This window comes from Argiope bruennichi, chromosome 5 (assembly GCF_947563725.1).
Source record: "Argiope bruennichi chromosome 5, qqArgBrue1.1, whole genome shotgun sequence".
Classification (NCBI taxonomy): domain Eukaryota; kingdom Metazoa; phylum Arthropoda; class Arachnida; order Araneae; family Araneidae; genus Argiope; species Argiope bruennichi.
The window spans coordinates 107,308,861-107,324,782 of NC_079155.1; the positions used below are offsets into that span (position 1 = coordinate 107,308,861).

The 15,922-nt window shown below is 26.6% G+C and overlaps 1 protein-coding gene and 1 long non-coding RNA gene across 2 annotated transcripts in view; one reads left to right on the forward strand and one right to left on the reverse strand.

Moving 5' to 3' along the window:
* The first annotated feature begins 3,158 nt into the window (after nt 1–3,158).
* LOC129968145 (uncharacterized) lies at nt 3,159–7,481 on the forward strand. Its single transcript, XR_008784378.1, has 3 exons — nt 3,159–3,427; nt 4,522–4,693; nt 7,371–7,481. It is a non-coding gene; the product is annotated as an uncharacterized LOC129968145 (long non-coding RNA).
* A 1,501-nt stretch (nt 7,482–8,982) lies between these two features.
* LOC129968332 (uncharacterized) overlaps nt 8,983–15,922 on the reverse strand; it is a 30,713-nt gene continuing 23,773 nt past the window's right edge. Inside the window, exons 11-14 of the mRNA XM_056082189.1 lie at nt 15,060–15,245; nt 11,934–12,107; nt 10,712–10,792; nt 8,983–9,261 (exon numbers count right to left, since the gene is read on the reverse strand). Coding sequence (XP_055938164.1) covers nt 9,050–9,261; nt 10,712–10,792; nt 11,934–12,107; nt 15,060–15,245 — 653 coding nt within the window. The 3' untranslated portion in view covers nt 8,983–9,049. The remainder of the gene's footprint in view (nt 9,262–10,711; nt 10,793–11,933; nt 12,108–15,059; nt 15,246–15,922) is intronic.

The following is a 15,922-nucleotide window of genomic DNA, read 5'->3' on the forward strand; positions in this document are numbered from 1 at the left end:
TCGTAGTTTTCGACTCATGTCGCACCCCTCTGTAAGAGTGGAGATCTATATTTTTCAATTTTTATTTCAGTGCAAGTACTGGAACCCCCGACATTTTTTGTTTGGATTTTTCCTTGTCTTTTTTTATTCTGATGAAGCTATGGTTCTCAGAATTATTCAAATTATTTTTTTTCATCCTTTCTCTCATAATTCTCTCCTCGTTATTCATTGTTCTTATAATCGTTTTTTTTTTGTAAGGAGAGGAGAACATGATCAGGATCGTTTTCGTAGATATCGTCCATTTTAAATTCATTTGCTGTATTATGAATAACGATGAATTATACGTTTCTTCATTTTCGTTGCATATTTTCGGTTTTTTTTTAAGACATTACACATGATTCTCTTTTTTCGTCCATCATCTCAATTTAATCAGGACAATGCCTAACGTTTTCCTTGCATCTCTTCCACCTGTCATATGGACCGCGGTCGCCTGGTGTTAAGGCCTCGGCTTCGGAACTGGAGGATTTCAGGTTCGAGACTCGATTCCACCGAAGAACCGTCGTATAAGGGGGTCTGTTGCACGTTAAATAAATCAGGGCCAAACGTCCTCCCCCTGCTGTGGTGTGGTGTGGAGAGAGGGGTGCCAGCTGAGGTTTCGACCTCGTCAACTGACCGCGGTTCAAAATTATGAGGTCCGTCCCAAAATAGCCCTAGTGTTGCTTTACAATGGGACGTTATTATAACTAAACTAAACTCCATCTGTCATATTCCGAAATTTTTTAAAATACTACTATAAGAATAAAATAAAATTTCCTTTTTTTAGGAGTCTAACAAAAATAAATAACAATGATTTATATATTTTTAAATGGAATTCAATTGTATAACTATTTGATTCCTTTCGAATATTATAATTATTTTCAAGATTCGTGATATAAACGATAGATCTTAGCAATCGGATATTATAATGCAAGCATATTAAAACGGATTTACTTCCTCACTATTCTGTTTCTGGTTTCTGCAATTATAACGGGACTAAAGCAAAAGACCTTGATTTAAATGGATTGACATATAATGAGCGCAAATAGCATTAAAATATTACAGTATATGTATTCCCGCATTAAAAGGAAAAAAGCATTTTTATTTTGCAAAAATAATCTTTCGCACACCCATTCTCGGACTAACCTTGAATAGGACAAAAGTTCACCTAATTGCTGAAATTAAACTGTTTTTATTATTAGTTCCAACCATAGAAATTTCATTTTAATGCCCCACTTAATGTTCAAACATTAAAACTCCATTTTAGAAATTTATTAATCATAATTTCGCTGGCATCTTTTAACCTCTTCATTGCTTCTTAAACCACCTTTATTTAACCTCCTAATTAATACATCCTATTTTACTATTATTCCAATCCCTATAATAATATAAAAGACATTTGAGATATTGAGGATTTGCCAACTGATTTTTGTGTTTTAAATAACGTTAATACTTTCAATAATTTCATATTAAATAATAAAAATTTAATAACTTGATGCACATGCTCGGCATGTCATTATAGCGACCTGTCTAAGCCCTCAGTATAGCAATCCTAGGCAAACTGCCTGGTTGAAAATACAACACAACTTACGTACCATCTACCTAACTAGAAGCAACAATTCTTTCACTTAACTTCAGATTTAAATAGTAAAAATTCAGAAATTCGATGCACACGTCATTATAGCGTAAAAGGTTACATCGACCTACCTGAGGATCCGTGGTGGCCTGGTAGTAAGGTCTCGGCTTGTGAGCCGTAGATTTTCAGGTTCGAAACCCGATTTCACCAAACAACCGTCGTGTAAGGGGGTCTGTTGCACGTTAAATTAGTCAGGGTCAAACGTCCTCCCGCAGGTGTGGTGTGGAGAGGAGGGTGCCAGCTCAAGTTTCGTCCTCGTCATCTGACCGCGGTTCAAAATTACGAGGTTCGTCCCAAAATAGCACTAGTGTTGCTTTAAAATGGGACGTTAATATAACTAAACAAACGATCTGTCTGAGCCCTCAGCATAGCAATTCTAAGCAAACTGCCAGGTTGAAAATATATTATTGCTTAAAGAGCATCCACCTATAATCTTGATTCGAGGCTGCGATTCTATCAAACTAAATTTTTATTCAGAGTCATTATCCTTGTTTGAACTGTGTTAAAAAAAATTGTACTTTCAGTGATGGATCTTCATCAGAGTAATGCGAATCTATATATATATATAAATATATAACTGTCTGTGCGTGTGTAACAATTTTTCATGTTTCAGTTACCATTTTCCTGATGTGTGAAATTGACTGTTTCAGAGGTTCAAATCGTTATCAAACGTTCGTTTTATAAGTAAAAAATACATGACTGAAATTATATCCCTTATTATTAAAATTATTTTCGTCAGACATCTGGGGAAAAAATTACGTAGAATTTTATTCCATTTTTGTGGATTTTAATATAACAAATTCTTATACTTTTCATATATAATGTTTCAGGTATAATACCTGAAAATTAAGCTTGATTTAGAAAGAGAAAAAATGTTGGACGAAATAATTATCGAAACAGAAAAATGACGGAAATGAAAATTGTCGAAAATGAAAAATGATACAGGGGATTTCGAGAATGCTATTTCTCGTTTCGGGCCTTTTTTGTAGCTTGAAGAAAATGAATAGTATTAATTTTTCGTCGACGAAATCCTTTTATATTCTCAAAAATATAATTAATGAAACAAAATTAGAAAATCACTATATTATGAAGAAATAGAAAAGTAACGAACCTTCAAAAATATATAATCATTTTTCGAAGTATGTAACCTACTTTATTTAGTTAAATAAAATAAAATTAGTTAATAAATGTGCAAAAAATTATTTATTTTTCTAAAATCTAATGAATTGGATCTGTTCATGACAATTTCCTTATTCATTTAAAATTCCCTCTAATGAATAATAACAATAAAAACTATCAGTGTTAGTAATAGACAAATTTAAAATATAAAAAAAATCAACTCTAATGGCGGCAAAATGACTGGTGAAGGAGAACGACATCCACTTCAACAACTTTCAACGTGAAATCCCGCCCACAGAGAAGATCCTCTCCAATCTCCAGCCTCTTCTCTGTGGTCCCGCCTTCACGGCGCAACTCGTATCCCAATTTACACTCACTGTCAATCACTTATTCCGAAACTAGAATTCTCTGTTGGTAATATTAACAAGTGGAAGTAGGAAAAACATTTTTCTGCAACCGCTTTGCATTTCCACCTGTTCTTTCTCCGCCGGCTGTTGAACAGTGCATAATAATAAATGGCTACAGGTGGGAATAATAACTCTAGCCGCGGTACTGATGTACTAGATAGTGTATCGATTTCTTTTAAAGAATGCATTATTGACAAAGATTCTATAGTTTTCCATCTTGATGCAAGCAAATGAAGTAGTTCAGTCATTTGTAAGTAATAATTTTGACATTCAAATTTTTTTTATTGGGCCATTTATGTAGCGAATGAAATTGAAAATACTATGTATTACTGAAATATACTTTTACTCGATTTAAAAATATCAATATAAAAATTAAATTTATATGTATGAGTAATATATATATAATATTAATTATATAAATAAAGTATTTATAATGGATGCAATATCGTATATTTATAAGGAATTTATTAATATTTTTGTATTTTATATTAAACATTTTATTTAATTTATCACCTACCAATATTTTAATAATATATATGCCAATTAAGATTCAGGAATTCTTCACAAAACCACATATTCTTTAGTGAATCTCAAAAATGCTTTCATATTATCAGGTTATGCTATTTTTCTTTAGGTTAAATTTAATGGTTGAATATACAAATATTTATTCTTAATATATACAGTGTCAGTTGAATGTTTGAAATGTAATCAGATGTTTTTTTTTTCTGAATCAGAAGGAAATTTCATGCTATACTTTTCTAAATAGAAATCTGATATTTAATGTGACTGTAATCATTGCTTGGCTTTATGACTTATATTTATCTTAATTCTTGAATTTGTTTGGACAAATTTTTACCATTGCATCTTTTGTCATAAAATTAGTAAATTATCTTACTTGTATTTTGGAATCTATGGATTATAATACAATCCTGATGTTAGATTTTCAAAGAACATTTTTGAATACATAAATATATATTTTTTAAAAAAATAATTCTATTATTTAGTTTTTATATAAAAATGTAGCATGCATGCTTAGTATTATGGAAAAATTATTTTCATTTTAAAAAAATTGGCAAAAAAAAAAAAAGTACTTTATTCTTCAGTTTTACCCTTCTCATTAATAAAAAGTTATTTTCATATCTACTCAAATTCCTTATCCTCTAGTTTAGTCAGAATCTTATCATATAGATGGTTGAAACAGGTGTTAACTTCAATGAAGGAAGGAAGTGGAGAGAGAGAAGCTACATCCATAACATTGTCATTTTCAGATTTTTTTTAATTATATCAAATAATTAAAAAAATTATTTTAGAAGGAAAGTACAATTTTCTTTCTTTTCCTCCTAGGATGCTAGTGAAATAGGAATTACACTAGATCCTGGGCTATCAAGTTTCTAAACAACGTGAAGAAATTTCAAAGTAGAACCTGGGCTATCAAAAGTTTCTAAACAATGTGAAGAAATTTAAAAGTAGAACCTGGGTTATCAAAAGTTTCTGAATAATGTGAAGAAATTTCAAAGTAAGATATAACAAAATTTTATGATTTTTTTTTATTATTATGCATGGTGATTGAGCTTCATTCAGATTTTTTTTTTTTATTAATTATATAAATATTTTTATTTTAGAAGATTTTGACACCTGCTTTGCTTTTCAATTTTGATATTTAAAATTTTAAGAGTTCTTATTTTGAAATTAGTGTAAGTTAGAATTTTGATTATAAATCTCAAAATTATTATTAAATGCTGAGAGTGATGAAATTAAACATTGATTAATAATATTTTCTAAATTCCTTTACTATATAATTTTGAGGACTTTTTACTATTATCAAATATTCGGTATTCTAGACTTACACATAAAAGTTTTTTTTAATAATTTGGAAATGTAAAACAGTGGTTTTCTGAAAATCCGCAATGTTGATATTAAATGACTATTGGATTAATTTTAAAGGCAAGGACATTAACATTTTTGATATTTAAAAAAATATATTATTTTAGCTTGCATATTAATACTTTTTTAAACAGAAATCAACTAAACCTTTACATATGATTGTATTAAAGTTATTATTCTATGAGCTTATCATTTAGTATATAAAAGTATCTCAGTCTTTTCCCCCTTTTCTACCTTTTATCATTATTAAATGGAGTTATATAATGTTATTTCTTAATCCAATGTTGTTGTTCATTTAGGATTGTGCTTATTGTTTCGAATTTCCAAATTTATATATGAAAAAAATTGTTACTTATGTGTTATAGTGGACCTTACATTCTATTGTTAAAGTAACCAAAATATATCATCAAAATATTTACGTTATATATAATGTATCTTGGCCTAATCCTAAGGTCAGATAAAAATGGAATCACCCCCAAAGTTATTCCCCCTTCCCTGAAGTTTTCTGTCATATTTTAACTCTAGTTTTAATTTATATGAAAAAATGGCAGGCAACTTGTTACTGGATTTTATTTTGATTAGAAATAAAAAATTGTATAATTGAACTTTTCATAACGTAGTTTTATTTCCCTCACAGAATTTTAAAACATTAGTATTTATATATGAATGTCAAATGTTACTGATTTTTTTACTATAAAATCTGAATAGTATAATAGAAGAATGTGAGTTCAAATGATGGTTTGCACAAGGCAAATTTTTTATTTGGTGATCAGATATTAAAGATATTATATATGTTAAAAATATTATTTAAGTTAATAGTAATAATACTTAATTTCTTTTTTTTAAAACAGTGATAGTTTTTCCAAGTTACTATTATTTTTTTTAATTGATAGTGTAAAGGTTGGAGATACTAGATATTCATGCATTATTATTCACTTAATACAAAGATTTGTTTATTGCTCTAAAAATTAAATCTACATAATTGTTTTCGGTCAAATTTCTTTAAAAAATTAATCTATTATTCACTTAATACAAAGATTTGTTTATTGCTCTAAAAATTAAATCTACATAATTGTTTTCGGTCAAATTTCTTTAAAAAATTAATCTACAACTTTTTGCCATTTTGTAGGCGATTTTAACAATCAAAATTAAAATAAATAAATAAAATGTCAAAATGATGCATTGTTTTGAATGGTGAGTGAGAGTGCAAAGGGTTAATATAATCAGCAAAATAAAACAAGGGAAGAGGATCTTTATCTTAACAATAATAAATGGCAAGTTTAATTAATGTTTTTTTTTTTTTTTTTCAATGTACAACAGTGTACAATATATTATCAGAAATATCTAGAAGTCGTCATATATTTTTTAAATATTTTTTATTGTTAATTTTTAATCTTTTTGTGTTTGTGTGTGTGGATGAAACATGATTATTTTTTTTTAAAAAAAGTAACATTTTTAAAAATAATTTCTGTAATTTTTAATGAAACGCATATATTGATTTGATTATCAGTTGCATCAAAATAATGCATGTTCATTTTTAAAATGTTAAAAAAAAAAATTCATAAATATTTCAGCATGCTTAGTTCAAAAATGTGATGAAAACTTATGATCGAATTATTAAATAACTGTAAATATCAAATGAAATGAAGTAAAATAAAGATAACTGATTAATTGAAATTAATTTGAAGTGCGATTGTTATCATTATTCTTAATAAGTAAAATAGATGGATATCAAACAGCATTTAACTTAATGTTTTGTAGGATTTAAAATAAACAGCAAAATAAATTTTGAAATGCAAACTTGCTAGTAAAATATGCGAAACAAAATGTATGGAAGATAATGCTAGTTTTTTAATTTTGATAAATGTCGATTTAGATCCTTCCTTGTGTATTTTAAAACAGGGGTGCAGTTTTAAAATAATGAAGATATTGTTGCACAACAATTAAATTATTTTTAAATTTCATTTAATTTATTTATGTCAATTGCTCTTACATTTAACAATCTCTGAGTTGCTCTAAGCTTTTAAAAAAAAGGGAAGTTGGATGGATTTAGGAGAATGTCTGCTTTCCAAGGCCAACAAAATGCATTTTCATATTTGTTTAAAAGTTGATGCAAATTGAGAATGAAACCATATTGGTATCATCTATTGCAAAGTTGTCAGAAATTGTTTTCTGTAAGCAGTAGTTTATGCAATGTATATTGTTACTAATAAAATTTGTTCCTGACCACAAAATTTCAAAACTGAATAATGAATAATCTTGTCAGTATAAATTGTATTTTAATTATAATTCCATATTGTATGTTTCAGGAAACAAATGAACTTCACCAAAAGATAGAATTGAGTGGAAAAGAAAAAGTTAATTTAAAACTTCAACTGGATGTAACTTCACGTAACTGATGAGAACAAAATAAACCTACGAATAATCAAGTTATAAATTTAGTGTATGTTTTTTTTTTTTTTTTTTTTTTTGCTTTACTTGTTAGTGCCAAATCTGCTTGCATTGCTGATTATGATAAACAATTCTAGTTGTTATATTTAAGGTTATATAACCAATGAGCTTTTTAAGTTTCAAGTTAGAATTCCATTTCTATGACCTTAAGTTTGAAATTAGAATTTGCAATTTGTCATCCTATTTTGAGTCATTTCATTCATATGTGAGTGATTATAGCATTTTCCCATAGTGTTTTTCATAAAGAATCTATATCTACAATTATATGCTATGAAATTCATTAAACCAATTAATGATTCTGCCATATTCTGCCATCTGATTAAGTATATGTAACTAATCTTTTAAGTTATTGATTTCTGTTTGGAATACTATGATAACAAAAAAAGTAAAGATGTATTACTTCACTATTTTCATATATAATGATTCTCTACACTCACCTTTTAATTAGAAGTCCTGAAATTGATGTTAGTAGTAGACATTTTAAACTCACTGACAGGTAATATTGAAGAAATTATTTTGTGTTCTTCATAATATTTTATTGTACCAAGTTTTAATACGGAATGCATAACTACTTAAAATTCCCTCTTTCTTGTTTGATAAAATTGGAAAATCTGAATCTACTAGAAATTAAAATCTATTGAGGATCTCTAAAGGATTTTACATATTTGAAACTTATCTGAAATTCAATTAAGTAAAAAATGTTTTCTCTGAGAATTCGATATAAAATACACACTGCCATATTTGTTGTAATTTTTTTTAGAAATCAATGTTTAGTGTTTTAGCTGTTGAAGAATTTATTAATGTCTAACAGTATATGTTTCCACATTACTAGAAACATTTTCAAAAAAGCTGTATCCATTTAAATAATGTTGAAAATTGCAAATCTTTAATGCTAACTTATAAAAGTTGACTCAATTTTTTGGTATTGATAGTTTGATTATTTTTATGTTTTTGTCAAAACCTGAAAGACGATTTGTTTTACAATAGAATATGATCTACAAATACAGATATAAATATTGAAATTTAAAGAATATAAATTCAAAATTAATTCTTAGAAACTTTTTCAATAAAAAACATGCATTATTATGAAATAGAAAACATCCTATGCTTAGAAAATACACAGTTTACATATGCATATATGTACAAAGCTGCTTAATTTTTGCTGCAGTTTCTCGATATGCACCCTGATTAAAGTACTTCATAGATCAAGATCAATTCCAAATACCTACTTATGAATATAAAGTGCAATCTATTAATAACAGCTACCCAATGATCTATTTATTATTAATCTTCTAATTACTGTTGCTTTTATTTTAATTAAAATTTGTATAGTATTTTTAATTATGATTTATTAAGTAAAATTTTAATTATATACACTGGAATTAACTTTCATTAAAAACTATAACTAGTTAATCAATATAACTGATTATTAACCTATGGACAATTCCATCAGTAATCGTTTTATAAAGCTAACAGAAGCAATATATATTTATTTTATTAAAATGTTTGTATATACAGTTAGTTATAAATACATGATTCACTTTGTAGAAATTCTGACATCTTCAATTGACAACTTGTCCACGTTATTTGATACAATTCTCCTTCGCACCATATTCTCTAATAATTTTATTTTGGGATGTTCTGAATTCTTTTTTAAAAATGCTGCCAAAGAAGCAGGGATCTCTCTTTTGGCAAGTATTACATATTTCATCAAAGCAGCTGCAGCACAATTTTTCACAAATAATTTTTCTGAAAAATACAAAATGGAATGTATATAGATAAACAGCCAATTTCTTTATTTTGCAGTATTTATAAAGACTAGGAAAATTTTCTAAAAATCATTGACATGAATGGAAGAGTACTTCATAAAATAATTGTTAACATTTCCAAGGGAAACTAACCCATGAAAATGTTTTTTGTATTTGAAAACGATTATAGTTAAAATGTCTTCCCAAGTTTAAAGTTAAGACTTAAGTTCCTAAAAACATTAATATGCATTTTTTTCAATCCTTTATTGGATTGTATTTTGAAAATCAAAGCTTTCTTTTGATAATTCTAATGAAAGCATAATGAACTTATCTTTTTTATAATTTCTAAGTATTAGTAACTGCATTTTTGAACTCCCTATGCATTAACATAAATCTTAACACTTAGTCATGTATAAACTACTAATCTTATTGTTTTTCCACATGCAAAATATGAAAATCTTTCAAAATTTTATGAAGTTTGTTTGCTTTTACTAATTTAAGCCAAAATTATGGACAAATCAAATTAAGTAATAATTCAAAACTCAAATTATAAGAGATAGTTAAAGATATTCTCCTTTATGAAATAAATTTTCTTCTTAATTTTTGGATTATTATATGATCTTATCCTCTCATTTTTTCAGTTATTTTGATTTAAAGTAAAAAATAAGACTTCATTACAGAATTAATATTTAATGACTTTTATTCTTTGTAATACCTGAGAAAGACATATATGAAACTGAATCAAATGAAATCTCATAGTTTCCATAGTAGTCTTTGATTATTTCTGGCATTTTGTTTTAAATGACATTAGTTATGAATAAATTTGAAACAAAACTTGGTAGTTACATCTTTTTAATTTGGGTTTAAATTTCCTACTTTATATGGCATTAAGATTGGATAGTGAGATTCAGCGGCAATTCTCAAACCAATTAATGGTTGAGTTATTAAATCTTTTGTGCATCTTATTATGTAGCTAAAGTTTTATACTGATATTTTTTCTAACTAAATAGAAAGAGATTACTGTTTCAATGGATGAGCTTCAAGCTAATTTTGCAGCAACTGCTTTTACAGATATTGGTGCAGTACTTCTTGAAATATACTATATCTTAAAAGATATTATTTAATGCTATTCCATATAAAAACTATACCTACTTTTTCATTCTTTATTAATCAATATTAGCTCATTTATATTATTTTAAATTTTGCTGGTTCATTTAATTACAGAGAAAAATTTACATTCATGCAAAGGATATTGTTTTCAATATCTAAAAAAATTTAATCCTGTCTTTATTCTATGAATGTTTAATATTTTTTATAATTATAATACTTGTTTTATATATTCCTTCTCATTTATATTTATTTATCAATAATAAATCAGACAGAAAAATACATAATTTTCTAGGAATGCATATGCAAAGTGTGAACTGTAGTAATTAAAAAAATATATATACCTTTACATTCAACTTCATCTTCAATAAACTTAATTAATACTGTGTCAGCAAATTTTGTTGGCGCTAATAGATATACATCAACTAAAAAAAAGGAAAAAAATAATAAAAGAAAAGCATAAGTCAAAAACAAAGACAAAGATTTGTGCAAGAAAGTGAAAAAAAAAAAGCCACAAAACAATTTTCAAATAAAACTTTTAGCAATAAATGGAAGGCTTTTTTAAAACTGCTTGTTTAATTTATATTATTATTTACTATTTAATAAGAGTATATGCTTCTTTGATTTTGAGAATTCACTATAATTTATTTCTAATCTATTTTAACCTATTAATTTTTTTCTCCAGCTCAATACTTTTTATATTAATCACAAAAAAAATCACTATATTACAACAAGTGATTAATTTACAAAGGAAAAGAAGATAGATAGAAAAAACACCCCCAAAAATATCATGTTAGACATAGCTAAATTTTGATTATTTTTGTCAATGACCTGCAGCTAATACACAAGCACAATCTCAGGTCAAATTCTTTATCTTAAAAGATAAAGTCCTTCAAGAATAATCAGTGAGAAATCATTAAATATTCCATAACATATATACAATCATTAAAAAAAAATAAATGAAATTGAATTACAAACTTTTTATACAGTAACAGTGCACAGCATTTTTACATTAAATTTAGTAATTTAGCATAAAAAAGTTTCTTTTTAAAGATGAAACATAGCAAAACATATTTACAAAAATATTAATAAAAGATATAAGTAAATTTCTATACCATAATTTTTTTATCTCATAAATCATGAACATTATCAAAATGTCTTTCAGTAACAAACAATAATTCTAAATTTAAAAAAAAAATACTAATATACTAAATATAATAATTCACTTTCAAAAACATTGAATAAATTCAAATATTTCCCTAAATAAGTGCTTTTTTTTAATCATTAAAAAATCATACTTTTGCAATTGAGAATAAATTGAATAAAAATTTTCAAAACATAATTCCATGTAAAGATATATCAGATTTTTTCCTGCCATATTATAATTTCTGATGTCGCATAGGATTTTAACTTGCCATTCAATATTTCCTTTGATTCAAAGTTTTGAACACCATAAAAACAAAATGAATATTTAATCCAATAAAATAAAACTTTTTTCACGTGCAAAGAAAGTTATTATACCAATTTATACTTAAAAAAAAAAAAAAAAAATGAAACATTGCTTACCATATAGATCACAAAACAATTCAAATGCGTGTTCATTTAAAGATTGACAAGAAAATTGCTCTAAATTCGTTACAATGTAATCATTTAATAAGGTCTCCTTTGTCCAATTCCATGGTTCACGGGCAGCCAAAATAACTAATGAAGAAGTCAAATACCATGAATTCTCAAATGAGCCTAGAAAAGAGCAAAAACAGACTAAATAACAAGAAATAAGAAGATTTGTAATATGACATAATTCTGTTATTTCTGCCCAAACAATTCAAAACATGCAACTACTATCAGTTCCATATGTTGAGCTCCAAGATATCTGAAAAATAATTTGACATATAGAAATACTTATTACAATTTTTTATAAATTTCTTACAGAAACCAACTATGCAGATTTAATTTTTGCAGTTAGAGAAAATTAAAAAAAATTAACAACTAACAGTGATTTTTCATTCTACTTTCATATATTTTTAAAACTGGATTTTCATATTTAAAGATTTCTATTTGGAGGTCATATTCATTATAAGAAATCTACAGCTTAATTGAATTGAAAGTAAAAATATATGGCTCTAAATTAGAAGAGAAATCCAAAGAATAGAAGCTAAGAATAACATCTGCTGATCTTCTGCAGTAAGAATTGTTGAGACAGGTTGTTTTTTTTTAAATTTAATTTATTTTTCTTTGAATGATAAAATCACTAGTTGTTTTTTGATTACAATAGACATACAGTTTTTATGCAAAAAAAAAAAAAAAAAAAAAATGTTTGTTCAAAACATAAGAGTTGTTCAATATATGGGGGTTCTAGTGTGCATTCTAATAGTCCATAATTCATGAAATTATCCAGCTGAAAAATAATAAATGCATTCAAATATGAAGTATTAACCTAAATAAATAAAAGAAAAGCCTCAAATTTCATTCACAAAACTACATTTTAATCACTGTTCTATTAGAGCTATCATTTGGATATAAAAAATAACTATATGATTGTGTAATGATTTCAATATGTTTGTAGGATTATTATAATAATAGAAATATATTCATAGGATTACTATAATAATGGGAATATATTCATCCTTAAATTCAGTTGATAAAACATATAATTAATTTACTTCAAATTATACAATTTTCAACTTTTATTTTAAAGAGCCTTTTTAATCAGCATCAAAACATAAAAGCAATGTCAATAATAAATTTCTACTTGCTTTTTTTATAATTTGCCTATCACATGCATAGCTATGATTTATTTTTCTTGGCTGTTTCAAAACCACATATGCAGTATATAATATTAAAATGCATTAATTAGTTTTTTGATCAGAAAAGACTTATTTTTAAATGCATCAAAGCATAAAAGTAATGCGATAATTTTTTTTTTTTTTTTTTTTTTTGTAATTTGCCTATCGCATTCTGTTAATTCACATTCTGCTACAAAATTCTGTTAAGAGCATATATAATTTAAAAACAAAAGTTGGTTGAACAAAAAGTTCTTGCTAATAGCTTTTACAACTCATATTTAAATTTACAAATATAAACAGTTACTCATAAAATGCCAATGAAATTTATTATAAAATAATAACCTGCAATTTTTAATTCAAGACTGATGGAAGCTACTGAAACCAGGGTCCAACTTAGAAAATAAGTGCATCAAATTCAGGGGTGTTTGTGGGACCCCAAAAAATCCCCTGAAACTTTTACGGACTTACTACCGACATTTTGGAGTTTCGAGAAGGGGGGGGGGAGAAATGAAAAATTACGATTATGAAGTATTGAATGACCTAATTATAAAAGTTCAATTAATTACTTTTTTTGCAAAATTAATAACCATTAATTTTGCAAAATTAAGACCTTTGAACCCAGGTCACGTGATCGCACATCTGGTCGAACGAAGTCTCTCCCTTTTTTTTCTGCCGCGCCTACTTGCCGAAAAGAATCCAGAAGAGAATGTCCGAGAACCGGGGGAATGAGTCATAACTCGCAATAAGGAAAGAACAAAAAAGAAGTTTTTTCCCCCTTTTCACGCATTATCACTGCCTTTGGAGAAAGAAAGGAAAAGTTTTCACCACACACGCTGACTTCGCGTTTTCTGCTTTCAAAGCAAACAAAATTACCCAGATCAAAATACATAATTCATTATTATTCCTACTTCCTTTTGAACGACGATCCCCGGAATTTCCGGGTATCGAAGTTCAAAATCCCCGGAATTCCGGGGTTTCCCCGGAGCACAAACACCCCTGCAAATTGTATTTAAATATGAGCAAAGAAGAAAGAAAAATATGTAACAGAGTTTTAAGGTTTTTCAATACATAAAACATATTAAAATAATTGTTATATCAATGATGCTATTTTGATATCAATGGTTCCATAAAATATAACAGTGTCTAATAAAATCTAAATTTTATGCAACATTTTTTCATGGGAAGATAATATGCAGGGTTGTTATTAACAAAAAAAAAAAAAAACTATTAATAAAATCCTGGTCCCCTGGTTATTGTATTGTTCATAGAAAATGAATGAAATTTTGTTTTAAGGTATTTTGAGGTATGCACTCAAGAAAAATAAGAGAAATAACTTTTGTGCATGAATATTTTCAGAAGTTGATGCGAAAAAATTTGCTTAGTTTTTAATTAAGTAAAATTTTAAAAACATCACTCAAAAAAAGCACATTTTCACTCCCAAGTATATTCATGCTAATTTTTTTAATTCTGGCCGACTGAGAGCTAACACATAAACCATAGCTACACTTTCATCTTTATTATTAGTAGCTATACAGAAATAAGATAGCATGTCAAATGTTTGGTGCGGGGTGAAAAAATAATTTTTATATTTTTGCACTATTTTCTTTCTTCAAGATATTGGTTTGACAGCATTTGCTTACTTTACCATTGATTTGTAAATTACAGAGGATTGGTAATTATTTTAATTACATAAGTTAGGATTTTGGAAAAATGGGATAAGCCCATTTTTGTAAAAAACTTTCAATTTCTGAATTTTGTAATTACATCATATTCCAAAAATGTGAAATATTTTAAATAAGAGAAGGGGGAAATATACAGTTTAATTCATATATTACTGTGCTGTGACAAAAATAAGCTTCTATATTTATACCATCTTTAATGAAAGAAGGAGGAGAGAAAAACTTACTTTTTAGAGATTTCAAAACAATTTGTTCTTTCAAAGATTCTATGACTTGCTTTGCATCTGATATAACTGGAACTATAAAATATTTGCTTATTAACTTAGAAATGTTTTCCCAAGTAGATTTTGTAACTTTCTTTGCCCTTTTTTGAACTCCATATGCAATGGAACTAAATAATATTTTCTGCTCATCTAGAAAAAAAATTTGTTTAATTTAATTCTGAAAGCACATAAGTAAAAAGAGTAAAGAAACTGCAATACATTGAAAAAATAAAAATAGGAAGTTGTTTTTAATATCAAAATGAAGAATAAAACAAAATCTCAAAACTAACTTTTTATAAGAAAAATCTTTTATAACACATCAGCTGTATTAAAGAATTATGTAGAGTTAATATATTAACATCCACTTTTGAAAATGCATGGGAGTTATTTTAAATTGTAATTACATCACAAAAACTGAAATATGGAGTTCACAACTTTTTAAATTTCCATGCCACACTAATATGATTACATCTGACATAGGATAGTAAAGTCTCTATTAAGAACATCATCAAAACTTCTTCAGCATCAGGTTTCAAAATAAATATTTGCCGAAGACAACATAATGTCTAGTTAAATTATATTAATGTTATAAAAAAAACCTAAATTTTTGAAAATTTTTTTCATTTACTGGTGGATGTTTTATTGCAATCTCAAAATTTGATTTGTATACAATTAACATTACTGCGAACCAAAAAAAGAGACACATGGACTGAAAAATAACTATTCTAGAAGTAAAATTTACCAAAAAAATAAACTGAGTTACTGAGTTAAATCAATATATATAACTTGAAGATAAATTATAAGCAATAACTAAAAACAAAAATTAT